This window comes from Aedes aegypti, chromosome 2 (assembly GCF_002204515.2).
Source record: "Aedes aegypti strain LVP_AGWG chromosome 2, AaegL5.0 Primary Assembly, whole genome shotgun sequence".
In the NCBI taxonomy this organism is placed as follows: Eukaryota; Metazoa; Arthropoda; class Insecta; order Diptera; family Culicidae; genus Aedes; species Aedes aegypti.
The window spans coordinates 28,492,785-28,520,080 of record NC_035108.1 but is presented as its reverse complement, the minus strand read 5'-3'; the positions used below and the strand labels follow the sequence as shown (position 1 = coordinate 28,520,080).

General features: G+C 34.7%; 1 protein-coding gene across 11 annotated transcripts in view; it reads right to left on the bottom strand.

Moving 5' to 3' along the window:
- LOC5573236 (rap guanine nucleotide exchange factor 4) overlaps positions 1-27,296 on the bottom strand; it is a 1,027,655-nt gene that overhangs the window by 198,031 nt on the left and 802,328 nt on the right. For 10 of the 11 annotated variants that reach the window (XR_002499466.1, XM_021840357.1, XM_021840360.1 and 7 more), the window contains 2 exons: positions 3,846-3,990; positions 3,199-3,372 (listed from right to left, as the gene is read on the bottom strand). Coding sequence is in view for 10 of the 11 variants with exons in the window: in XM_021840357.1 (XP_021696049.1) it covers positions 3,199-3,372; positions 3,846-3,990 (319 nt within the window). In the remaining variant the exon portion in view is untranslated. The remainder of the gene's footprint in view (positions 1-3,198; positions 3,373-3,845; positions 3,991-27,296) is intronic. The other variant, XM_021840363.1, reaches the window with a different exon arrangement.

Genomic DNA, 27,296 nt, shown 5'->3' with positions numbered 1-27,296 from the left:
CCAGAAGAACAGAAAAGACAATCACCAACCAAAACAAAATATTTCGTTGTTCAATACATACATGTATTTAAAAGGTAACTAAAAAGTATCATGATACATATATTCCACTTTATTTTTCTCCATCCGAAATTCTAATTTATATTGAAGCAAAAGCATAAAAAGGTGATGTACAAAAAATAAAACAGAAGATAAAGTACCGTAAAATCGGGTGTAATTGATCAGAAGGGCGAAATTGATCATCGTATCACACGATTTTATTTATTCTAATGGAGCTCAAATATCAATGTAAGTTGCAGTAAATGAACGTTGCTTGTCGTAACTTTTGTCGAATTGTGTGTTGTGAAGTTTTTTGCGTTAAACAATGTTTATTAATATGAAAATAACGTAAAATTTCAAAATCATGCACGGTGCAGTATTAACAAACACCTATGCACTTCTATTTATAAGCAAGGATTTGAACATGGTATAAACCTGAAAGTTTGTGAGGATGCTTGAGATATATCCCCAAAACAGATTTCATCACCAAAAATCGTACCAATTCGCTCATATGGTTGAAATAATTGAATTTCTGTTAGATATCATTGAATTCCTGAGGAAATTGCTTACATTTAGGCGTTTTCCGCGTAATTCTTGAGATATAACTATTCGTTATTTATATAAATATTGCATTGTTAAGAATTTTATAAGCATATTCGGATTCAGGGAACTCAAATTTATCATATAGAGTTGTTTTGGAAACTAACAATAATGACATTGACAAGTGATCAATTTCACCCCTAAATGAGATCCTCTGATTTTATATTTAAGAGGTATTTGTTAACACTAAAATGACATTTGTTAGAAAATTTCGGTATATAAGTCGATGAGGCTCACCTTCGTACTTGTTTTCCTGTATTTAGTTGTTTGGCATTGTTAACATTATAGAAAACAGACTAAAAGAACCGTGAAAAATGATCAATTTCACCCGAAACTACGGTAGTTGCAAATAAACTCTACTGTTATCTCAAGGAATTGTAGATCTCCGTGAACTATAAATAAATTCGTTTTGAAAATGTATATTTTTGATATTTGTGAAAATGCTTGAATGTCCAATAACAATTAAAAGGCACTGTTTGTGCCCAAATGAAGTATTGTCATTGCGCTGTACATATGTATGTCAGAAACGAAGCAAAGATGCAATTACACTAGCAAAGAATTTGATATAAATAAGTAAAAAGTTCGTAAGCCTGTTAGATTTAAAATTCATAATTGTAAACAAGAGATCCCCTTCCCCTTGTGATCAACTCTACATTATTTTTTATGCACATGAACCGTAACCTTTGAACAGACAACCCCCCCTCCCCCACCCTAAAATGAACAAACAATTTGTGGACGGTTCCACAGTATGGTAAAGGGGTTGTTCATAAACCACGATATTTCTAGAAAGATAGCTGGTGGATTGTAGTATCACAAAAATCGCTTTTTTCAACCATTTATATCAAATATTCCATCATTTGCGATGCTTTAAAAATGGGGAGGGTACAAAAAAGGGGAGGGGGGTCCATGAGAAACTTAGTACAACCCTTCATATTGTTTTTCAAGTTTAAAACGTACATGAATTCTGCTGTCCTAAATATAAAACACTGTGTCGGGTTATTGATGAGATTAGATTTTTTAATAAAAAATGCAAAATATTCAAGTATATTTTAAAAATGACCTGGGGCAGACATGAACATTCTGAAAACGCCATTGTTTTTGTTTATTTTTATACTTTCAAGCCCGGGGTGTCCGGCCTCTGTGCATTCAGATCGACTTTTTTTGTCGAACTGTGTAATTGTTTTCAAATCGTTCTCAATCGTCAATGAAATGCGATCCAAGCAATCATCACTCAAAATGAAAAAGCAATGCTAACTTGTTCAGTTCATTCATTGGTTGGTACATGTGTCATGCGTGAATTAACTATCATCAGGTTGCGATGCGGTGTTCGATCTTTGGGCATTTTTTGTAATTTATTGCTTAAAGGCCGGTTTGCTACTGACAAGAAAAGGAATCACCTATCTCGATGCGTGGAAAATTTCTCCCAAGAAATGGTCAAGAAAATCACTTTTTTCTGATCGCAGTACGCAGTTGAGAAGAAATGTCACTTCAAAGGGGGTTCTCTGTAGGAAATTTCTTGACCCTTTCAGTCAAGGAATTCCTTTACTTTCTTGAGCGAAACAGCATACTTAGCTTAAAGCAACATGTAAGCTGTTAATGGCTAATGAATTCATAGATTCATTTCGTTCGATTCCTGTTGACTAGGTTTTGAAAAACTAATGTCGATGTGTGTTTTTTCTACCATATGTATTCAGAAAACTGTGATTTTTGGATACTGTGGAGAACAAATCATGATCAAACAATGTTTGAACTCCATTTAATCTTATTTGCGTGTTCGACAAACTTGAACAGAATAGAATAAGCTTTCAAATAGTGGTAAAAGCAAGTGGTTTTTATTTTCCACATGCTAGTTATGATTTTTCAAACCTTGAAATTAGTCCTTAAACACATTTTTAACTTGAACTTTAAGATTTCAGTATCTTTATCAAATTAGCCTGAAATTTTACCAGACATTGTTCTTAGTATGAGAATTCAGGGTACTGCTTAGAGGTCACTAAGAGCTTCTTTTTTTTAGTCATGTTAAATGTCACCTTTTTTTGTAGCGCCAATCCTAGAGGTCGCTAAGAGCTTCTTTTAGCACGAAAATTTTCGTTTTCAGAAGTTAGGAAAAGTCAGAAAATTTCAGATTTCTATCTCTTTTCTCTACAAAGTTACAGCTCCATGCCAAAAAGAAGAAGAAGAAGAAGAGTGTGGATAGGCCGAAAATTATCCCATTGCACAAGGAAAATAAATTGTATTACTAAATTCCAGCTAATGTTATTATAAAAATATTATACCATGCCAAAAATCATACAGCTGCAAACATAGTTCGTTACACCACCAGGGGTGAAAATTGTCGGTTCATGTACTTAATTTGGTCCTAAAATGATAATGATAATGATGGATTCAATTACATGCACTGGTAAATCTTTACCCACGTATGATATATATTTGAACAAATTACAGTGATTATGTTTGTGCAACAGGCAGCTTGTAAATGAGTGACAATGCTAAACTATGCGTATACATATGTGAGGATGCTAGAAGAATAGCGAACGGTCGGAAGGTCAGTGAGTTGCCTACTTGAAAGCCGAGTGTCCTCGCTGTTTAGCGACCCGCTCCAGGATTAGTACGTCCTTGCCGTGCTCCTGCAACCGCAGCGTGTTCGCCTCGACATCCCGCAGAATCCGGTTGAAGTGTTCCTTGTCGACTCGCAACAGGTGACAGTTGTTCTCTTTGAGCACGATGGTTGCCGCTCTAAGTACGAGGTGGTTTCATAATTTTGCGGTTAGCCGAACCCGGGTTATGCAAGCGGATTAAGGAGAAAAACGTGATTGAAAACATTAACTTCAAGCTGGTGTGAATAAATAGAATTGCGGGAATTAAAATTAGGTCTCCAATTAGTGGTAATCCTTCTATCCGTCCGACCTTGCTTCTGGTGGTCGCCCTACTGCAAGGATCATCGCCGCATAAATTACCCATTAGAAGCGATTAATTTTGGGATGCTGCCACGATAGCGACCAACGGCTTCTGTGAGCTTCCGATAATTAAAGAAAATAGGACGAGCCACAACATCGCAAAAAATATAAGACCCTCGATTAACATACCAGGTAATCTTTCCTGCTTTAAACCATCTTCGGATGACGTCTTTATCTACCCATCTATCTAAATCACCCGTGTTGCAGCACCATAGTTCAGCATTATCCCGCAAACGGTGAAGGGAAACCTACCTGGGAGCGTCGTTGATCAGGGCCAGCTTGCCGAAATCGTCTCCCTCTTTGAGCGTCGCGACGGTACCCTTGCCATGGATGACCACATCGACCGAACCTTTGAGCAGGATGTACCAGGAGCGACCCTCGTCACCTTGGTTGAATACTGTAATGAGATAGAGAGAGATACAGAAAGCCATTAGTCTTTCGGTGTTTGATAAATGGGACACGATAATTGTACGATTTACAACGGGATAACAATCGTAAGCTGGATGTCAGTTGCTCATTATTTGTCGATTGAATATGATTTATAGTAGACATGTGTTGGTTCAGCATACATGCTTGTATTATGCCTATTTTGAAGCAATTTAGTTGCTCCCATTTTACCAGGAAAAAGCGTCTTTCTCAATAACTTTAATCGGGTTTTCGTTTTCTTCTATCCAAATCTGACAGCTCACTAACTTTCCAGACAGATTCCAAGGAATCTACTCAATGATATTTCCCGGTATGAATCCGAAGTGCCAATTGCCAAACAAAGTCTAACACCAGCTGCAGATGGTTGACTTAATGACTTCGCTGAAACTTTTCGGTTTCTTTTTCCTGTCTCAGACAGGAAAACCGAAAATCCTAATGATGCTACCGGTGTGATGTATTTTTTGCTACCGCAGGTTGCTCACACATCTAGGGTAGAAGTACCAATTATGACTATAGCACCAATTATGGCAATAGTAGGAACAAAAAAAGATTTTTCTCATTGTCTCACTAGAATATAACGGCTAATATTCACAGGAATGATAAAACTATTTGTTTTTGATGATAACTAAACCTTGAAAAGAACATTCGTGCAATAAGCTTCGAAAAATTAACATTTGAAAATTTTGCCTCACATTTATGTCACCTTCTTAGCAGTTTGCTAAGGGACACCCGTTACGAAATGTATGTTTTCATCCGAAAAAACTGCTTCAACCGATGAAAATATGATGCCTAGTGAGAACAAATGAATAAATAAAGCTAGTGTGCAATCAAATCTTCTGTTTTAAGTTGGAAATCGTGTTATTTCCACTATGTCGATAACTGGTACAAAGAGTGTATGATAGCCCAATTATGGCAATACTCTGGAGGAGGTTTGTTTACATTTTTTGATCAGTAAAATAAAAGAAGTAAAGCTATTTCACGGGTTACTTCCACGACGGGACGGTTTGGTAAGGCATTATCTGCGTGTTTTGTACTCAATTACTAAGATTTTTCAATCACACGTTCGAAAACGTTCGCAGACGGAAAATGCTAATTTCATGATAGAGAAGGGTTTTCAGCGACACTCGATTTTTAAATTTTCCCTCTTTTTTCGTTAATATTAGGCACTGGAAAAGTAATGTGAGATCATTAGTGCTGTTTTGTATCATAATTTGCATTTACACTACATTTCGACTCCTTTTCGAAAATTGATTTTCTCCCATGAACCCATTGCAATGATTCAAAATCTATTTAACACAAAATTTATGGAAAGTTTTATGAGCATTACATATTAGCGTTGCATTATCATTCGCTCTGGATGGCGTTTGAATTCATTTCGTGCAAATATTCGATAGTCCATAATTGGTACACTTTTATGTCGAATGCTAGGAACGCTATTGCCATAATTGGTACAAAGACAACGCTTTTTAAAATCAATTTTTAGCAGCTTAAAGTCAATTTAGTAGTAAAACTGTTTAAATCAACAGATTCTCAAGGCTTTTAACTAGTAATTGACACGCGGTTAAAACTTGATTTTTATTACTACTGTTGACATATTGCATCCATAATTGGTACACCTACCCTATAGCTGTAAGAAGCGACGCACATAAATGAGTTCATAATGGTGGTGTTGGCGCCCAATGTGATAGGAAATAGTAAAGCCATTTTCTCGCCGTGGACCCAATCTGCTTAAGTATTCTGGATGAGAAAAAGACCTAAACCTCTGACTGACGAAACAGTTAGGCACGAGTACCCGGCTGATGGATATCGTGATGACATGAAGATCTTTATGGATTCGTTTGCTCCTGTTATTATGGTTTTGTCTGAGTGGATAGTGGTCAAGAGTGGAAGAGCCATTAGCTGGGAATTATGACTAGAGGAGAATCTGAAGGAGAAAGTGTACCGCTTATGGCCATAATGGTATCCTGTTTGGCCATAGGGGCCGTCCATAAATCACGTGATCATTTTTATCTAAGTTTTCAAAACCCCTCCCCCTCGTGGCTCTGCGTGCTTTTGGCCAATGCCCCCCTATCTATGACCACGTAGTTTTTAAGGTGAAACATCTCGGAATCTAAAGATGGCTGCCACAATGGTCGATTTGTACCCCTACTCACGTTTTCAAAGACAATAAACTGGAGAAATAGTTTCATTATCTTAGTAATCTCGTTTTTGTGTAATGAAACATTATATGAATGATCTATTAAAATAACGTCATTCAAGGAAGAGTTAAAACTGGCAATACATATTCAAGATTTAAGATAAATGTATCGAATTTTCAACAACGTTACATCCAACGTGCGATGTTTCTTTATTTTATTAGATAAAACCAAAAATATCTATAATAATTCCTGTGGAACATCATACAGTTTTTTTCCTCAGGCATGCATCCATTGATAGTTTTCAGCAAATTTTCAAAACGAGTCTTCATCAATATAGTGGCATTCAGTGGAGTAGTGTGGAATAGAGTAGAATAGTGTCGAGTATAATGAAATAGCAAAGTCGAATAGAATGGATTGGAATGGAATACAGCAAGGTGTGAACCCGCGTCATAAAACTCGAGTCAGGTGGAATGGAGTGGAATATAATGGAATACATTGGAATATGACAGAATATAGTGGAATATAATGACAATGAATAGAATAGAGTGGCATTGAGTGGAATAGAGTTGAATGGAGTGGAATAGAGAGAAATTAAGTGGTCTAATCTATGATCTAGAGTAGAAAAGAGTAGCAAAGATGTGAAGGGAAATAAATTGCAATAGAGTTTAATAGAGTAGAATAGTGTGGAATATAGTGGAGCAGAATGGGATTGAGTGGCATTGAGTGGAATTGTTTAGAACAGTGGGTGAAATCGTCACCCATTATTAAACACTCTAACAAAGATACGAAGAAATTAATTTCACACCTTTTCCGTCTTTTTAGTACCAATTCTTGCCATTTTGAATTCATTATAGATGGAAAAAGCCAAAAACAAAACGTTGGATTTTCATGCATAGTGCATTATTTCAAAACCTGCACGAAGGCTAGTATTTTCTCAATAGAATAAAAGCTTTTGCTATGATACATACTAATCGTTCCCGTGATGTACCATACAGCTCTTAAATTTTAAGTTCCTACAAAAAAAGGGTGTGGAGTGGCCCAAGTAACACCGAAAACATCTTTTCAGATAGCAAATAGCAGATCTTGTCATATAAGAGTTATAATGGTGAATACCATAACATCTTGTGTTATATAAATGTTATAAAATAGCTATCGGAAAACAAGTCATCCCAAAACATTAAATGCAAAAATGACAACTTGACTCGGTTGATTGGATGCTCTATGAACGTACATAATAAAATGTATGTTGTAATAATGCATTTTAAACGATTCTTTTACAAGATTCAAACATCAATATACCCATCATCGTCGATACATGTTGTGTGTCATTCTAACATCGACTATTGAAGTTGGGACAAAAATGCCATAATCAAACCTTGTGGAGAAAAATTGAATGTAATGAAATCGTTAGTAGGTGGTTTTCTAAGTTCGGTTGCTTTTCATTATCACAAAAAAAAAACAATCGGTTTGATACTTTAAACTTCTGAGAGGGTGGTTTCAGAGTGTACTGAGAATTGACAAAATAAATATTTTTTTTAGGTGAACAAAACTTCTGCCAACTGCGTTTGCTTCTTCAACTAGAATTCGGTGTTTTATACATGCAAATAACGAATTTTGATATATTTACATTGGAAAATAAACGCACGGTTTTAACACCGTGGTTGGCTCATCACGTAGTCCAGAGTGTTTTGTGTATATCGGCACCATAATTTCAAATTTCTTGTTGTAGCAGAAAACACATGATCCAAATGATGTATATTTCACTAGTGTAAAAATAAAGCAGGTTTCTTCTGTGTGGGCCAAAATTGTTGTAGTCAAATAGGCTCTCAAATTGATGAATATCGTCGAAAATAACAAATAGCTACTGCGTGAGGTCTGTAACATTACTGCAATTTTCACATTGTTGACATTTGTAGAGTAATGTTTGACGTTTGACAGATTAAAATCTATCCACTAAGCAAGAAGCTATATTTAAGTTATTTGGGTGTTATAAACATTATTGAGAAAACAAACAAATGATTTTTTAGATAATATGTTTAAAATATGTTCTTATGATGTATTATGAACGTTATTATAAGTCAATCTAAATCCTCTAGTTAAGATGCTCTGGAGACGTTATTACAACGTAATTTCTACTCATATCTGAATCAACATACACAAACATTTCACATTTTGCTAAATAAATAATCAGGCTTACAGTACCGGTTGAAAGCTTGAATCACCTTACTTCGAATCTATTTCATTTGCATATCGATTATATTAAATTAAATAAATTGATTAGAAGTCAGAATCAATTTGATAAGTTGCGTCATTGACAGCAATATAAAACAATTGAGTATGAAAAATTTAATCAAACAATTGAACCGTTCCAATATTTTTAGACGGCGCTGTAAGCCATATTAAAAATCTGCCATCTTATTTTTTCGTGAGAATTGAAGAAAATTATACAAAACTGCACAATTTTGGGTGGCTTCGTTATACATTTAGAAATTATTATAATGGCCCATGAATTATTGAAAAGTGAAATTGAAAGTTTCACCATTAATTTTGATCCGCATAATAAACTTCTCAAATATCGTTGAACACCATCCTTTTTAATTTTATTCATCTCCGTGATGAAAAACAATCTTAGATTTTTTAGTTTGGAAACATTTGTCAGGTTATGATAGCCATGTATTTTTGGAGGCAATTTTGTGTTTTTTTCTGTAAGTTCCTTCGTTTTGCACATTGGACATTTCAAGCAGATAGTATGTAATACGATTGTGTTTTGCAAGTTATATAGCTTTCAAATAACGTCACAATAACCAGAACATTTGCCTGTATTATAATCTAGTCATCTTGTGCCATATATATGTGGTTTGTACTTTAAAATAGCTCAATTACAGCACATGAAGTATGTCGTCATATACACTTGAACTGTGAGTCTTTAATGCTGAAAAATCACCTAATTATAACAACTGTTCATTATAGCACAGACAAACAGACGTCACACTCTCGTCATTGTCCATCGACCACCTTTTTAACGGTCGATTCAAAAATATGGTAGGTGGCCAATCCGCCACCCGTAGCGCTCGCATTGTTTTTGTTCGCGTTTGACGTTTACACACTACCGCCATCTGTTGGCCCGTCGGCCAAATACACTAATTCTAGCATTGGGCGTACATGTCCTCGTGACTATAATTTGGATCGAGATTTGTTCTAAGTGTTACGTCTGTTTGTCTGTGATTATAGCTTATATTCTCATCTTTATTATGTTGAGAGTATGTTTATAAATCGTCAATGGTATGTGATTATAAGTGGTTGTCAGACCTATGAGATGTTATATACCCAGGACTCTTGTATGCTACACGAGCGCTTTACCAACTAAGCTACCGAGCCACTTGGTGACCCAATAACTAAGTTGGTTACAAGTTTAGAATTCAAATCCCTACAGACCACGCGGACCCCTTTCATAACCCATATCCATCGATCTCATATTAACTACACACGCGAGAAGAGCGAGTGCGATTTATTTAGTGTTGAAACTGTTTGCCTATCGTACCTACATCGCTTCCACAACAACTGTATTGTGGAAGAGTAAAGATGTGGGAAGGCTATCAACGTGTCGTTCTCACTCAAGTGACGACATGACTACTACAGAGAGGCAGTAGCACTCTAATATAAATTGACGCTTATATTGAGCTATTCGGTAATCCAATCCGCATTAATTAATTAATGAACTCATTACGCGTGGTAAAGATGGACAAATTATGGGTGAAATTATGAAAAAAAAATCCACGTGCTCGGCCAGGATTTGAACCCAGAGTCCGATCAGCTCAATATAAGCGTCAATTTAAGTTAAAAAGTTGATTAATTTTAAAACAGTTTTAGAAGTTTTAGAAGATTTCCTCAAAACAGTATGAAAGTGACTTACGTCGATTTGAAAAATTAATCGAGAAGTTGTAGTCAGTTTCCATGAGTTTCAGAGAGTTGTTCGAAGGCAAATGGGTTTATTCCACGAGTGGCGTGAGGTGAGAACGGTCGGTTTCGCATAGCGAGGTGACAATTATCGACTCGAGTGAAGTGACATTCCATTTGATTTACACGACGAGTCACTTCACTCGAGTCGACAATTCTCACCTCACGCCACTCGTAGAATAAGCCCAAAAGTAAGTCACCCAGTTTTTTTTTATTTAATTCGCAAACAAAAAAACCTGTGGGTGGCTAGTATGTTTTGTAAATTTGCACAACATTCAAAAGTGAATGACTTCGCCGAGCAAACCAATCGCTCCCAACCAACCGTTTTTTAATTTAATTTAAATAATGGCTGCATTGTAATGATTTCACAGGTTAGTAGTGTTTGATCCTTTGGTCGCGTTGCTTGCTCTTGCGAGGGCGAACGATGAACACTTGTTCGGCATACAATTCATTTTTCGAATAATATCGCGAATCCGGTCAGGCGTGAATATATCAAGGATCACATCATCAACTAAAGATGACTCCCAGATTCCTACCTTATCCCACTAACCCATTATCCTTTCCATGACAACTATGGAGATGCAGAAGATTCTTTGGTCTCTAAAACCAATGGTTGTCTTACTAACATTCCTTCCCTTCCCCGATGACCGTAAGGACGTGGCCGGCGCCGTTATTGACTTCTAAAGCTTGAGCTCTCGATTTGCGCATACACTGTAACCTCTCTTAAATATTCAACTTTTTACATTTTGATCAATTTCTCAGTTATTTTTATTCCAATTTAAGCTATTTTTTCGTCGATTGAAAGCTCTGATATCATTCACAATCATATTGCAATCGAATTATAAATTACAGATAAAAAAACGTTTTTTTTCAAAAATCTCTAAAATTCCCCTTTTTTTAATTTAAACCTGCACATAAATCTTAAAAAAATCGCTGGCAAAATCATTTTAGGACATCAATTTTTCATTTTTTTGATATTATTTTACAGGATGGCAACATGGGTTTAAAGACCCTCTTAAACTATTCCCTCAGCCGTACCAGTTCTGAATTGACTGTTTATTGATGACTGCAGCGGCCCCGCGGCCGGAGGCCGGCGCGAACCGGACCCGAGCCGACCGCGGGGGCACGCGTTGAGGCAAACCCCGGACCCCGGGGCCACCGGACAGCGTATGAAAACTAATAAAGTTTGATATCCGCCTTTTGACGTGTAGTTTCCAGGACTTTTTCGCAAACCATTAAACTATTAGGGCAGATAGAACATAGTCACAACATCCTAAAGTTTAGTTATACTGGTACAAGGTTCCAAATGAATGATGAATAATAATTATCTCATACCTGTATGGAAATGTAAGAAGGGTTCAGTCTCACCATCGGTGAATTAAGTCAGGTTTTATATTTCAGAAATTAACTGTGACAATTAGGCATTTAAGGGGTACACAAGTTATGTCACGCACCAGAAAGTCAAGTACTTCGTGACAAGCTTAACAAAATTTTAGGAGGTCGCATTCAAATATAAAACCCGTGAGATATTCCTAACTGTACCTAACGGCTCATTTTTTTTTTGACTAGGATAAATATCCAAACAAAACTTGAATACCCTGAAAGTTTTAAATTTTTCTTTCGGGAAAAAATGGGTTTATATAAAGGAAAACACAATTTTGCAGCCAAAACTATCCCATACAGAACGTATAATCAAATATACACCGACAGAATACTTTTAACCTTTCGATTACAAAATGTTTTTCACTTGTTTTTAAAATTTTGTTTCAATAAGCCTGATATTCTATCAAAAGACGTTCGAGTTGGAGCTTTTATAAGTTTTGAATACATGTAGCTATACGAAACATAATGGGTACTTGAGATCTGACAAACTGGATTGATTGAAATAAAATTGATTATTTTGACTCATTTTTGGTGTGATCGGACACTTTTCCAATTGGCCTGAGATGTTTGTTCGAGTATCCAGGTTTTTAGGAGCGCTAATGGCTGCTGCAAACGGATTCGCTTTCTGGTAGGGATCAGTCGATATGACGTTTGGCTTGGGTCCGCTCAATGAGCCTATGCATGCTATAAAACGTTTGACTTTTACTGTGCGCCCTGTTTTCAAGTTACCCGTGAGAGAGAGCGAGACAACACCAACACACGGCGCACAGTAAAAGCCAAAAGAACAAAAGAATTTATAGCGCGTACAGAGGCTCATATAAAACGACCCAAGCCAAACGTCAAATCGACTGTTCCCTACCCGAAAGTGAGCGTGTTTGCGGCAGCCATTAGCGCTTTTAAAAAGCTGGATTATATCGTTTTTGAGCTCGTAAAAACGTGAAGTTTCTGAGTAACATTTTCAAAGCTGGTAAAATTTGTTTATGTTATTTGTTTATACTATTAGAATTCCGTACAACATGGTAAAATTATTATAAAACCCATTACAGCACCTTATTGAGATCTCCAAGCAACATGTTGAAAACACTAAATCACACGATCAATCTTTCACTGTTTGATTTGATGTTTGTTGGATTTCATTTTCAATAGGGTAACGACTGTTTATTTCGTTCTTAAACGCTAACAGTTGGCGCCAGCGGCAAAAAGTACAAGCAACAACCTTTTGAACATTCAGTTTCTTTCACTGGCCGCCGAGCGACGACACTGTTGTTTGTATTACACCCACTGATCGCGCTACGCTGGATTCTCAAATTTCTCAAACTTCCAACACAAGGTAGTCGGAGAACTGTCAAAACGTATGGAAAATAATGAAAAACGCAAATTACTTGCAGTTAGGCAACCTGATAAAAAAGTAGAGGTTAGAAATCAAGTGTAAAGTGAACACATAAATTTATGTGTTTAGTTCATCTTCCGTGGTGCTTTCTTTGCTTCGGGATTTCGTTTTTACTACCACTGAAAAAGAACCATCTATCACCTTTTTAGTTTTTTCAGTTTCGCCCTGTTTTTAGAACGTCAATTTAACAAGGAAGGTTGTATTCGTCGGCAATTCTGGTTGTGTTTTCTTTTCCACAGCAAACAAAAGCAATGTTCTGTCATTTCTCACAACAAACGAATACAATTGTGTCTATATTGCACTACTCCGCATGCAATTGGGTTGAAATATTGAATTCAAGAAAATATGTTAGGTATATTACGGCTGTCACTTTGTCAATATTCTGCAATCTATGACAAAAGGGTCAAAAGGACAGAATCAATATGTCGGAAGGACAAAAAGTTGAAGACGAATAAAGAAGGGACAGAAGGTCAAAAATATTCTTTCAAAGACGGAGAAATTTTTCATAATCCATATTAATTTCGACCTTTTATCTTCTCGAACTTTTGTGTTTTCGACCTGTTGTTCCTAAACCAAGCAAGAAATATGAATATTGCTTTTGAGTAGCAAACCAAAATTTAAAAGAGGTTGTTTGTCATACAGTAATTCGGGGTTTAGTTGATCAGTGGGAAGAAGTTGATCATTTCCGTAAAAACTGTAAAAACTGTCAAGACAGCTATGATCTGATTTCAATTATCACAATTTCCGTGATGCCGCATTACCTGATAGCTACTTTTGATATTCCTTAAATTGGTTTGATATTTGAAATAATTATACCATGGAAAACCTGGTTTTTTAGGAAATGTTTGATGAACTGTTGAAGGGTATATAAAGACACTATTTAAATGAAATATTTCATTAATTCCATATATGTTCTGTGAACTCAGTTTTGAATTTGCATTGAGGATAAAAATTCATTTTCAGAAAAAAAATAAATAAATTTTTTGTGACCGGCTTGCTGACTTCAAAGAAAATTGCATACTTGGGCGTTTAATGTGGTGTATTCTGAAATTCATTGATAAAAAAATGTTTTTGTTATTATGATAATATTCCATACCCGGTAAGTAGGCCTTGACCAGGTTAGACGGTTTTTTTCCTCGCTTGTCATTTTTTTTCCATTTCAGATTCGAATTTTCCGAAGCTTTGAATTTCAATTTTGACGATTTGCTTGGAGGATTTTCCCAGTGTGAATAATTCAAGAGCTGCCTATCAAGTATTTGGAATTCAAGTTTTCGGTCACTTTTATCGTCATTGGAGTTTCGTTCATTGTAAAACCTTGAGTATAATTTTACCTTTATTATTTATTTCTTTTCCTGTTATTGTAGTTCTCATTTGACATTGTTATTTCTATCTGTGTGAAGTTTCCATTATGGAAACTGACGGGGATGAGGGGGGACCTAAAGAAAATTCCGATTGTGCTGAATCCTCTTCTTTGACCAAACCATTTCGTGTAAAAGTTTACCCTTCTAGTTTTTCTGGGCCTTTTGTCGTATATTTTCGAAAAAAGGAGAAACCCATTAATGTTTTGCTGATTTCCTCTGAGATTTATAAAAAGTATAAATGTGTAAAGGAAATTAAAAAAATTTCATTGGACAAGTTGAGAATTGTTTTTGGATCGCGAGATGAAGCAAATGCTCTCTTGGAATCCAAGTTATTTTTTAATTCCTATCGCGTGTATGCACCTTGTGATTCATGCGAAATTAATGGAATAATATATGATGAATCATTGAATTGTGATGACATTAGAAATCATGGTTCAGGTTTTTTTAAAAACAAATCCATTTCTCCTGTCGAGATACTGGATTGTGTCCGTTTATCAAAATTATTTATTGATGGGAATGATACCAAGTATGTACATTCTAATTGTATCAAGATAACGTTTTCTGGATCTGTACTGCCAGACTACGTTAATGTTGATAATGTTATTTTTCGCGTGAGACTTTATTATCCAAAGCTCATGCATTGTGATCGATGCCTTTTTTTTGGTCACACTTCGAATTTTTGCTCTAACAAACAAAAATGTTCTAAATGTGGTGAATTTCATTCGTCATCCACTTGCAAGAATCAATCTAATTTATGTATTTATTTTAAACAGGAACACAATTCTTTAAAAGAATGTGCTGTTTATATCGAAAATCAATCAAAATTCAACCAAAAACTAAAAAATAAAAATCTCTTGTCGTATGCTGAAGTAATGAAATCCACTGATAACATTGCTTCTGCAAATACTTTTGAAATTTTGTCAGATGATGATGGTAATGTAGACCATGAAAATTTTGGTAATTATGTGTACAAACCTCCTAGCAAAAGGAAAAGAATAAACAATAAAACTTCTAACAACCACAATCAAATATTTGAACCTCAACCATCTACTTCTTTCGATTTGCACTTTCCATCCTTGAATGATACTACTTCTCCTAAAAATATTCCAGGATTTCGTAAAATAGAGACTGATCCTACATCTAACAATAAAAATCAAAATTCAAACAATTTATCGGAAAACAAAGCTAAAGTAGATACTGATAACTCAATTTTGAACATTTTAGAAGAAATAGTAGAATTTTTAGGATTGAGTGATTTCTGGAAAAAAATAATTAAAATATTTTTACCTATTTTGGCTTCCTTTTTAAATAAATTGAATTCTTTTGGCCCTCTTTTGTCTTCATTTTTCTCTTCGTAATGGCTCAAATAAAAAATAATGATATGAATATTTTACAATGGAATTGTCGTAGTATTATTCCAAAAATTGATAGTTTAAAAGTTTTGATAAGCAGTTATAATATTGATTTGTTTTGTTTAAATGAAACTTGGTTAGTGTCATCAAAATTCTTCCATGTTTCTAAATTCAATGTTATTCGAAAAGATAGAGATTCTTCGTATGGAGGAGTTCTTATTGGAATTCGTGAAAATATAGAATTTAAATATTTAGATTTGTCAATACATTCACAAGTTGAATATATTGCTATTTCTGTTAAAAAAGAAAAGTGTGAGTTTTCAGTTATTTGCTTTTATATTCCTCCTAATACCACTTTTTCTTTATCGCAAATTAGAAGTATATTGAACGAAGTTCCTCCCCCATTTTATATTTTAGGTGATTTCAATGCACATAATTTTGCTTGGGGTAGTGAGAAAACGGATGGTAGAGGTTCATTGATTATGGAACTAATTGATGACTTAAATTTACATATCCTCAATGATGGATCTTTTACTAGGATTGTTGTACCACCGAATCATCATTCGTGTATTGACTTATCTTTATGCTCTAATAGCTTGTCTATGAAATCTTCTTGGAAAACTATTGACGATCCTAATGGTAGTGATCATTTACCAATTTTAATTGAAATTCAAAATCCTGTCCAAGATAATTTTGTCCATGAATTTAATGCTCCTGACCTTTGTACAAATGTAAATTGGACAAAATTTTCTGATCTGGTATCTCTTTCGTTAATTGATATTGTTGAACTGTTATCTCCAATTGAAAATTACAATAATTTTTCAAAATTATTGATTGATTGTTTGCATAAATCTCAAAATAAGAAAAATAAGTCATGTTCTATTAGAAAAAATCGCCCTTCTTTTTGGTGGGATAATGAATGTTCCATTGCTTTGAAAACTAAATCTGATGCTTTTAAATTATTTCGTCGATCAGGCTCCAGAAACCATTTCTTTCTATATCGTAAAGCTGAGGCACAATTCATAAGGCTAACTAAATCCAAAAAGAGAAATTATTGGAAAAATTTTGTTCAAAATTTAGATAGAGAAACTTCTTTATCTACCTTGTGGTCTGTTGCCAGAAATCTAAGAAATTATGATCCCACCATTCCTAATGTTTTAGAATATTCGGAAAAATGGATACATGAGTTTGCTTCAAAAATTTGTCCTGATTTTGTCCCACGTTCCATTAAATTTAAAAATAGTTCACTAAATTATTTTCCTGAACTTTGTGGTTCATTTTCATTAGCTGAGTTTAACTTAGCATTATCAATTACTAAAAATACTGCTCCAGGTATTGATAATATTAAATTTATTGTGTTAAAAAATTTACCGGATGATGGAAAACTCCATTTACTTTCAATATATAATGCTTTCCTAACTCAAAATATTATTCCTTATGAATGGCGTTTAATCAAAGTTATCAGTATTCTAAAGCCTGGTAGAGATCCGTCATCAGCTGATAGTAGGAGACCTATTAGTTTATTATCTTGTTTGCGTAAACTTTTGGAAAGAATGATTTTGAATCGTCTTGAATTGTGGGCCGAGAATAATAAAATTTTTTCATCTTCTCAATTTGGATTTAGGAGAGGTCGAGGTACTCGCGATTGTGTTTCACTATTAGCTTCACAAATTCAACTTTCATTCAATAAAAAACAGGACTTAGTTTCCACTTTTCTTGATGTTTCTGGAGCCTATGATTCTGTTCTAATCGATTTATTGTTCGAAAAGATGCATAATTTAAAAATTCCCAATATGATTTCTAATTTCTTATGTAATTTATTTTCTTTCAAAATTATGAACTTTTTTCACAATGGAGATTCAAAGTTATTAAGATATAGCTATTTTGGACTTCCACAAGGTTCATGTTTAAGTCCATTTTTATACAATTTATTTACCAGTGATATGGCATCAATAATTCCAAATGGTTGCTATTTGCTTCAATTTGCTGATGATAATGTTATTTCTATCAGTGGCAAAAATAGAGAAGTCATTAGTCATTTTATGCAATGTGCCTTAAATAACATTGATTCATGGGCTCATGAAAACGGATTTTCATTTTCAGTTCAGAAAACTAAATATATCATATTTTCGAGAAAACATTCGAACATATCCATTAATTTGTATCTTAATGGAATCGAAATTGAACAAGTTGATGAATTTAAATACCTTGGCATATGGTTTGATTCTAAATTAAATTGGAACTTTCAAATTAAACAAATTCAAAAAACATGTTCGAAACGAATCAATTTTCTCCGTACTATTACAGGTACTTGGTGGGGTGCTAATCCATCTGATTTGATTACACTTTACAAAACTACTATTCGTTCAGTAATGGAATATGGTTGTTTCACTTTTGGAAGTGCTGCACAAACACATTTTATCAAACTTGAAAAAATACAATTTCGTTGTTTGAGAATTTGTTTGAAACTTATGAATTCAACTCATACTCAAACAACAGAAATATTGACTGGTGTTGTACCACTTAAAATTCGATTTCAAGAATTGAATTGTAAATTTTTGATGAATTGTTTATCAAATAATCATCCAATTATCAATATTTTGAAGTCCTTATTCGAGATTAACCCAACGAGCAAAATATTGGAATCTTACATTCATTGCTCATCTGAAAATATTGTACCAATTTCATATAATAGTTTTTATAATTTTGAAATTAATATTCACACTTTTCAACCTTTGATTGATTTTTCTCTATTCCATGAACTGAAACAAATTCCAAACCATCTTTATTCTTCTTTTGCCAATATTTTATTTATGCGTAAATTTGATGGAATTACTTCTTCACAATTTTATTTCACTGATGGATCTTTAGCTCAAGGTATCGCGGGTTTTGGAGTATACAATGAATTTTTGGCTCATTTTTTCAAATTAAAATCTCCTTGCTCCATATTCATTGCAGAATTGATTGCATTATACTTTACCTGTAACTTGATAAAGGATTGCCCACCAAATGTTTACATTGTATGTTCTGATAGCTTGAGTTGTCTTCGTGCTTTGAGTTCCATCTCTTTCAATTTCAAAACTCATCATATTTTATTCATGATGAAAAAAATATTATTCAATTGGCATAGTCAAGGATTTATCATTAAATTTGTGTGGATTCCTGCTCATTGTAGAATATACGGTAATGAGCAGGCTGATTCATTGGCTAAACTTGGTGTTGATCGGGGTATAACTTATGATCGTGATATTTTTCCTTCTGAACATTATACTAAATTAAAAATACATTCCCTTGATAATTGGCAAACTTGCTGGAACTCCAGTAATAAAGGAAGATGGTGTCATTCAATTTGTCCAAAAGTCAATCATTTTCCTTGGTTTAGAAATATACCAGGATCCAGAAATTTTATTTGTACATTTTCGCGATTGATTTCAAATCATTATATTTGTAACAATCATTTATATCGTATCAATATTGTAGATTCAAATTTATGTGAATGTGGTGAATCTTATGAAGACATTGATCATATTGTACTTCAATGTTCTAGGTTCATTCTACCGAGAAATAAACTATTTAATAATATAATAAATTATGGTCATCCAATTCCTGTATCTATTCGGGATATACTGGGTACAAGATGTTATCATATACTTAAACTCTTATTTGGTTTTTTGAATGAAATCTCATATATTGCTTGATACTCGTGCTTTGTGTGTGTTTTTTTATTTTTATTTTCAGATATGAAGATGGATTCTTTTTTGGCAGACCCCCTACCTCATCCTGTTTTGGAAGTCAACTCATACTTCATTTAACAATGGATTCATGTTGCAGTTTGTGGCTCTGCTATGGTCATATTTTTGCCGTATGAGCCTTTAGTTTTAAGTTCATGTTTAACTTGTTTTGTAATGTTGTATGAAAAGATGAAGAGGTTTTGTGCCTCTTTGAGAAAGATTTCGGTACGAAATCACTCAAAGGGGTTTTTCCCTCTTCCAAAATTTTTGTTAAAATAAATAAATAAATAAATAAATAAAAAAGTTTACCTCACCTAAATTTATTGATTAACGGTACAGAGTAGTGTTTGATCCTTCGACATTGACGCTTGCTCCTGTGGGGGCGGGTGATGAGGGCAGGATCAAACATGTCGCGCGTCGGACGAGTAAAGTGAAAAAGTGCCGCGTTCGATTAGTTCTTATTTATCCTTCAACCTTGACGCTTGCTCCTGAGCAGTGCGTCAAGAAAGCCCGAGAAGTCGTCAGTTGTTTTCCCTCTCGGGTCGCGCGCCAATTTTCTCTGAGTACTTTTATATTGCCGAGCAAACGAGTGAAGCTGAAAGTGGATAGTTGCTGCTCAGTCAAGGATGACGGATCAATTGGTGAGATCGTTTCATGCTACTATTTCTAATCTATAAAATATGTCTGACTGCACATTTAATCATAAACTCTGATTCATGAATTATTTATGTTTAATTTTTTTTTTCAAAACACCTCTTTCTTTTTACTTTTATTTTTGTAATTGAAAAAAACATTGGATGGTTCGTCACTGTAAGTGTCGGCATAAGAATAAGAATGTTAGGAATGTTACATTTAGATATTTGTTCAACAAACTTTGAATGGTTCGTCACCTCAAGTGTCGGCATAATTTTCCTCTACATAGAAATTGATCATATTAAATTAAAATATTATATTTACATATAAGCATGTTTATATTTCACAAATAATTATTTATCATAGTCTAATCGCTTATCAAAGTGAATCCTGTGACAAAACGATCCTCCCCATTAACAAAAATCCCTCCCAGTAACCTTTGTGGAGATGCAGAGGAAAACACGGTCTCCAAATAGCAAAGGTTACACACTAACATTCCTTCCCTCAATCCCACCTGACTGCAAGGACGTGGCCGGCGCCGTTATTGACCCTATATAAATAGAGGCACTGAATTATGCACACTGAAGAAGGTTATGGCCAATCCTAGCTGAATTTCTAGTTGATTCTTTGTGCATTTTCACTGACTTCGGTCAATCACGGAATAGCAACCATTGATAGGTGCAGCTTGTCTAAGCTAAGCTAAGCTAAGCTAAATTTATTGATTTACGGTACATTTCATAAACAACAAATCAAACAAGAAAGTTGCACTAGACCCCCCAATGCATTTTTTTTTGGTTTGAACGGCAAATAAAAGAGGAAGGTCTATCGATCCAAATTTGAGACAAGCTGATTTTTTTTTGTTATAACATTACATAAAAAAGACAACGTGAATTGCGTTGAATTTGTGAAATAGTGTAACTGATTGGAATCCATCGTTTTACATACATTTTTTTTATAAAACTGCAGGGGGTGATTTGATTTTGACAATTATTGTCTTCAGATTTTACGGTTTGGTCTTAGTGGGCAATGATTTCAAATTGTTTATTGAACTGTCAAATATTTTCATTGTATCCATTTTTGGTTACCATTTCTTTTGTTCTTTATGGACCGATGCAAGAGTTCACTATTTTGACGTTTGAGCGGTGCCGAATTCACAGGTCACGTAAATAACACGGCACCGCTCAAACGTCAAATAGTGAACTCGTGCATTGGTCCATAGATTACCAATAATTTAATTATTATTTCACCATTTTAGGCACCGTAGAACCACAAATGAATAAATGGAAACAGCTGCTACACCAAACCAATGGAAATTTCAATAGTTTTTCAAGGAATATGATCGACAATGACATTTTATCGTTTAGCAGATTTGTGGCTCGGTCGTTCTGTATTTAAAAAAAGCAGATGATCAGAAAAAAGAACGCCCAAAGTTTATCATCTTTACAAATTGTCTGTAAGGGAAGGTATTTTTAAAGGACTACGCTGTAAATGATCAGCGCCAGCGTCATACATTATGCATTATGCTGCCGTATTGGGTTAACCATTCCCATCTTCGGCTTACTTGCGCATGGGCTTGTTCTAACATACATCCAACATAAGTGGGATGACAATACATGTATTGGGGGTAGATTATAGATTTTAGTGCATTATGTTGTTACGACTGAGTAAACGCACCAACATAACAAAAGCAATGATTAGAAAAACTAACACGGTCTAGAACCACCACGTTCGTTTTTCAAAGCTCCTCTTAATTTCCATTAAGATATTCCAGTAGAAATAATAAAATGGCATACACATGATCTTTGAAGAAAACATTTCAACTTGTATTTCAACTTTATAAGACTACCGATAGTAATGCCACGTTCTTACCAGCATCAATCTGGACCATTAAATTATCTTTGCCAACCTTAAACAATCAGAAAATTAGAATAAAATAGAAAATTTAAAGATTATCGATACCCATTTCTAAAGAACAAGGCTGCAATTTTTTGACATCACTTTATCAACATTAAAAATTTTCAAGTTCTAGAATCTTACTTAGATCTAGAGTTACATATTTCGCAGGAGCACATAAATGTACTGACGAGCCTCCCACCAAACCGTCTCTCAGCTCTTCGGAATCCTAGTGTGCTGCGCTGGACGGATGCTCACGAAAATTCTAAAAGCGTGCGCTAGGTGATGTGCTCTCAGGGAGACTCGTCTCATGCGCTGCTCGGCGCTACGGCTCGCCATCAGTATTACAGTTGTGAAACAACTGCTTAGTAACGAAGAGCCTCTACAACTGTTTTCACCTCATTTTACAGGTGTCTAGATGGCCTACATGACATGGTCGAAAATTCGCGATCCAAGAGTAACAATTTCGATCCTCGTTGAAAACTTTTGTAATCACTTCAATTATTGCGCCGACTTTTAAACAGCACATGTGACGGAGCGCATGAGACCACAGTGAGACACATCTCAAGAAAAATGAGGCGCACCAGAAAAGGTCTCACAATGTACAGAGCGCCCGTGCGCTTGCAAGCAATGAGGCTCCTGCACCTAAGGCTACAGCACGTGCACAGTAACTCTACTTAGATCCAACTATAAAAATTCTAGTGTTGGTAAGGAATGTCAGAAAGTGGTGAATCAAAATTTATAGCAGGCCAGCTTAAAAAGCTGGATAGAGTGGAATGAAGTAATTTATTGTTATTGAGTCCCTATGTTTTGTATTGAGCCATTCTCGCTGAAACTAGGCCGCCATCGGCACCCATCGTTAGAATTCCAATTTTATGTCACTGATCGCTAGTTTTCGATAAAACTTAAGGGTGGTCCTTTCTGTTTTCTCAAATTGGTGGACCCCTCGTACGCCAGCCAGCTGAACAGTTTGCAAAAAAGCCCATTTTTTTTGATAAATCTTGGGTTTTTCTTCACGGGATATGTCTCATATTTCGCTTGGAACTCATAGCAAACTTAGTGGCATCGTATAGAGAAAGGATATAGCTTTCATTTAAACTTGAAAAAATTTTGGCGGCCATTTTGAATTTGGCCGCCATCTTGAATTTTGATAGAAAAATCGATTTTTCACCATTAACGCACCGCTAGTTTTTAATTCTGAAATCACCATCAGAAAGCTGAGGAAAAATTTCGTAAGATAGGCTACAGAAACTAAGTGAGCAATGGTATTTACCTGGGAGGGAGAAACCGATAAAAATTTTCTGTACGTCATAGTGAGCCGAGATTCTGCTGTCACGAACTGTCACTGTGAGCCCAGATCTTATACAATGGAAAAACATGATAAAAGCGCGTAATTGATCAAAACTTATTTTTGCATTTTATCAAATGTGACAAAAAACTGTTTGAAAAGCTATTCATGCTTATTCAAAAGTATTCAAATACGCATAATTACACTTTTTTCCTATAGAAACGAAAATGAAATGCATAGATAGCTTTGGCCCTTTTTCCATGTTTGTGTAGAACGATCGAAGGTACTCAACAAAAGAAAACTAGCGATTTTCATCAAGTCTGCCTTGATTGTCGTTGGCATGCTGGAGTTTTCTTGCAGTTTGAAATGACTTTGTGTTATATTTTGTGTGTAGTATCTATGCCTCCCCCCCGTATATTGCATAAAAGATACGAAGATAATCCTTGCTAGAAAACTAAAAAAAAAAACAAAAAAAATCACGACCGGTGGGATTTTAACCTATAACCTTTGGTTAGTCTTACTGAGTAGCTGCACCTTTACCAGGTCCGTCGCACTCGGGCTCAGATTGGGTACCATTTCTAGTACTGCATTTGGTCCCTCGGTAGTGCAAAAGGTACCCAAGTTTGACAGATCGCAGTACACTTTTCACGGCATTCTAGATTACCTTATGAGCCATAAAATTTTGGGCAACTGCAAGGGACATCGGGGTCTTTAATTTGTCTTTGCCTTTACCACTACGGCTATGTGAGTCCACGCAGAAAGTTGTTTGAAAAACAAAATAGTTAATAGCTGGGAGGGAGAAACCGATACAAAATTTATATACGTCAAGGTGAGCCGAGATTCTGCTGTCACGAACTGTCACTGTGAGCCCAGATCTTAAACAATGGACAAACTTTACAAAAGCGCGTAATTGATGAAAACATATTTTTGAATTTCACCGAATGTGACAAGAAATCACTTGAAAAGCTATTCATGTTTATTCAAAAGTAATGTCACGATAGCACCTTTCATTTTGATCGAATAAAAAGTATTCAAATACGCATAATTTTACTTTTTCCAATAAAAACGAAAATTAAATGCATAGAAAACTTTGGCTCTTTTTCCAATTTTGTCCCGAACGATCGAAGGTACACAACAAAAGAAAACTAGCGATTTTCATCAAGTCTGCCTTGATTGTCGTTGGCAATCTTGATTTTTCTTGCAGTTTGAAATAAATTTGTGTCATATTTTGTGTGTAGTACCGGTGCCTCCCTCCCAAATGAACGATTTTCTAAATCATGTTATACGATTTTGACGTATATGACGAGTGCAATCAATACAAACATCATATTTTGTACAACAAAGAAACAAGTTTTCAACCTTTGGTGTTTTATTCGAGTCGAGTAAAGAATAAGAATATTATTTCTAGTGAAAAAATCTGGCGGCCATCTTGGATTTTGACGCCATTTTGATTTTAGGTAGTAGAATTAATTTTTCACCTTGATAGCACTCAGCATGTCGAGTTTAGAGGCTACCAATAAAAAAAGGTTACGTATACTCCTCTTCTTTTTATTCTTAATTTTACTGACGTTACGTCCCTACTGGAACCGAACCTGATACTCAGCTTTATTAGTTATAAATCTAGGTTATTAAACAGGAATTTTCTTTTTTAATGCGATTTCTGACAACAGAATAATTCTTCGACATATCTTTGAGTTCAGTAATAATGAATAAATAAATTCAATAGATGAAAACCGTCAAAAAACATTGATTGTATTAAACAAACATGTTTTTACCCTATGTATTGTTGTTCATTGTATGAAGTTTATAGATTGCGTGTCGGGACATTAGTAAGCCTTGTGGTAATATCTGTAGTTCTAACGTGAAACATTGACAAAAGTGCATTAATTTATAATGAAAGTCTTAAATTTTGAAGCAAAAAACATCCTTGATTTTGTAAGCCATAAAGTATCGTTTTTAGTACCGCCCGCGAAAAAATAGCGAAATTGAATGATGAGAAGCAGGTTTTGTTCTAATGTGGACGTAATGCCGAAACGCAGGTGTATGATTTCGAGGTTAGAAAAACTGGCGGCCATCTTGGCTTTCGACGCCATCTTGGTTTTTAGCAGTTGCATGATTTTTTACCATCTCAGTGCTCACCATGTTGAATTATAAGGCCTCCGTTAAAAAAAAAAACAATCAGATTCTATCTTTCTTATCTTATCTCAGCTGTTCAACTGATTGTTAATTTGTATCAATGGTTTTAGACCAAATAAATGGAAGAAATAATGCTATTTTACAACTCGAAGATATGCAGAAGAATCATTCAGGTAGCAAATAAGCGTTAAAAAATCCTATTTGATAATTTGTTTTTAAAACTAAGGACTGTTCATTTTATAAAGTGGACACCTTGTGCATGCTGTAACTTTTTAATTTATCAATGAAATTTCAATCGGTTTTCTATACATCGTTCGACTAGTATTGTAGAATGTTGTGATAATACAATATTCTCCAAAATAATTTAATTGCACACGAATAAGGAACAACATTTAGTATGGTCGATTTTTTGAGGATATCAAAATCAATGATTGTTAGAAATTGACTGGAAAATTCGACAATCTGCATTTTTTGTTTTCTAAAAAGGCTTGTTCTTCGAAAGTAACATCAATCAGAGGCCTGATGGGAAAAATCAAGTTAGTTTTGGAGCAACAATTCACCAGATATTAAAAAATCATTTTTCCCAGATATTTTGTAGAAAAATATGTTAAATTTGAAGGAAACTGATATGAGTAGAATATTTTTGGTTCCAAGTAAGTTCTGACGATAGTGCTAATATAGTATTAACATTAAAAATTACTACCACCTTCATAGAGTCACTTATTTAGTCCCCACTTCATATTTAGAGCACAATAGAAAAACAATTGCTTTATTTTTAGAAGACCGTTCAAAGCACAATGACAATCATCAAAATTGGCAACACTGCTGTAATATAATCGATTTTATTTTCCACATATTATTTTCTTAATATGTTATTCTGAGATTATCAATAGAAATATTCAGAGAAAAACGTTTACAATTTGCTGTAGATCCATAAATATGCGTATATAATTTTAAAAGTATGAGCCTTTTTTTTAAAACGACCATAAAGAGAAAAAATTATACTTAAGACTGCGGTTTAAACTCACGATTTAGCTCTCGTTTATACAAATATAGTTTCTTTAGTAATCAAAACTAGTTTTGAACACGCTTTTTACTTTTCTCTTTTGTTGGGGGGAAAAGGATGGTCTATCAACAAATTTGGGCATAAATGGATAAATCCCTAATGTTACCTAATGTCAGTGAATGGTGGAATATAATTCATTTTTTTAAAGCTACACCTTTATTAGAATAGTAAAGGATCTGCTTCTTTCTGGCATTACGTCCCCACTGGGACAGAGCCTGCTTCTCAGCTTAGTGTTCTTATGAGCACTTCCACAGTTATTCACTGAGAGCTTTCTATGCCAATGACCATTTTTGCATGTGTATATCGTGTGGCAGGTACGAAGATACTCTATGCCCTGGGAAGTCGAGAATATTTCCATCCCGAACCCACGACCCTCAGCTTGGTCATGCTGAATAGCTGCGCGTTTACCGCTACGGCTATCTGGGCCCCCACAATAGTAAAGGATACAAACATTCAATTTGTTCATAAAAATAAGGATTTTTGTTTTGCAAAAAATAATGTTAAACTTTGACAATCAGCTTTTCTGAGGAGTTTTTGGAAAAACTATTTAGCTCTTCAACCAAAATCCTTTTCTAAAATCTTATATTTTCATTGCATTGTAGAATAATACTTGAACGATGCATAGAAAACCGATTACGATTTTATCGATAATTAAAAAAGATACAGCATAAACAAAGTGTCCACTTAATAAAATGAACAGTCCTTAGTTAAGCTGAAGGGCTGGCTCTGTTCCAGTAGGGACGTAACGTGAGGAAAAAGAAGAATAATTGTAACGGTAGCATTGAAATTCAACATGTTGAGTGCTAACAAGGTGAAAACTCATTCTACTACTTAAAACCAAGATGGCGTCAAAATCCAAGATGGCCGCCAGATATTTTCATTCAAATTAATACTCCTATTCTTCATCTGTCTCAAATAATACACCAACGATTGAAAACTTGTTTCTTTG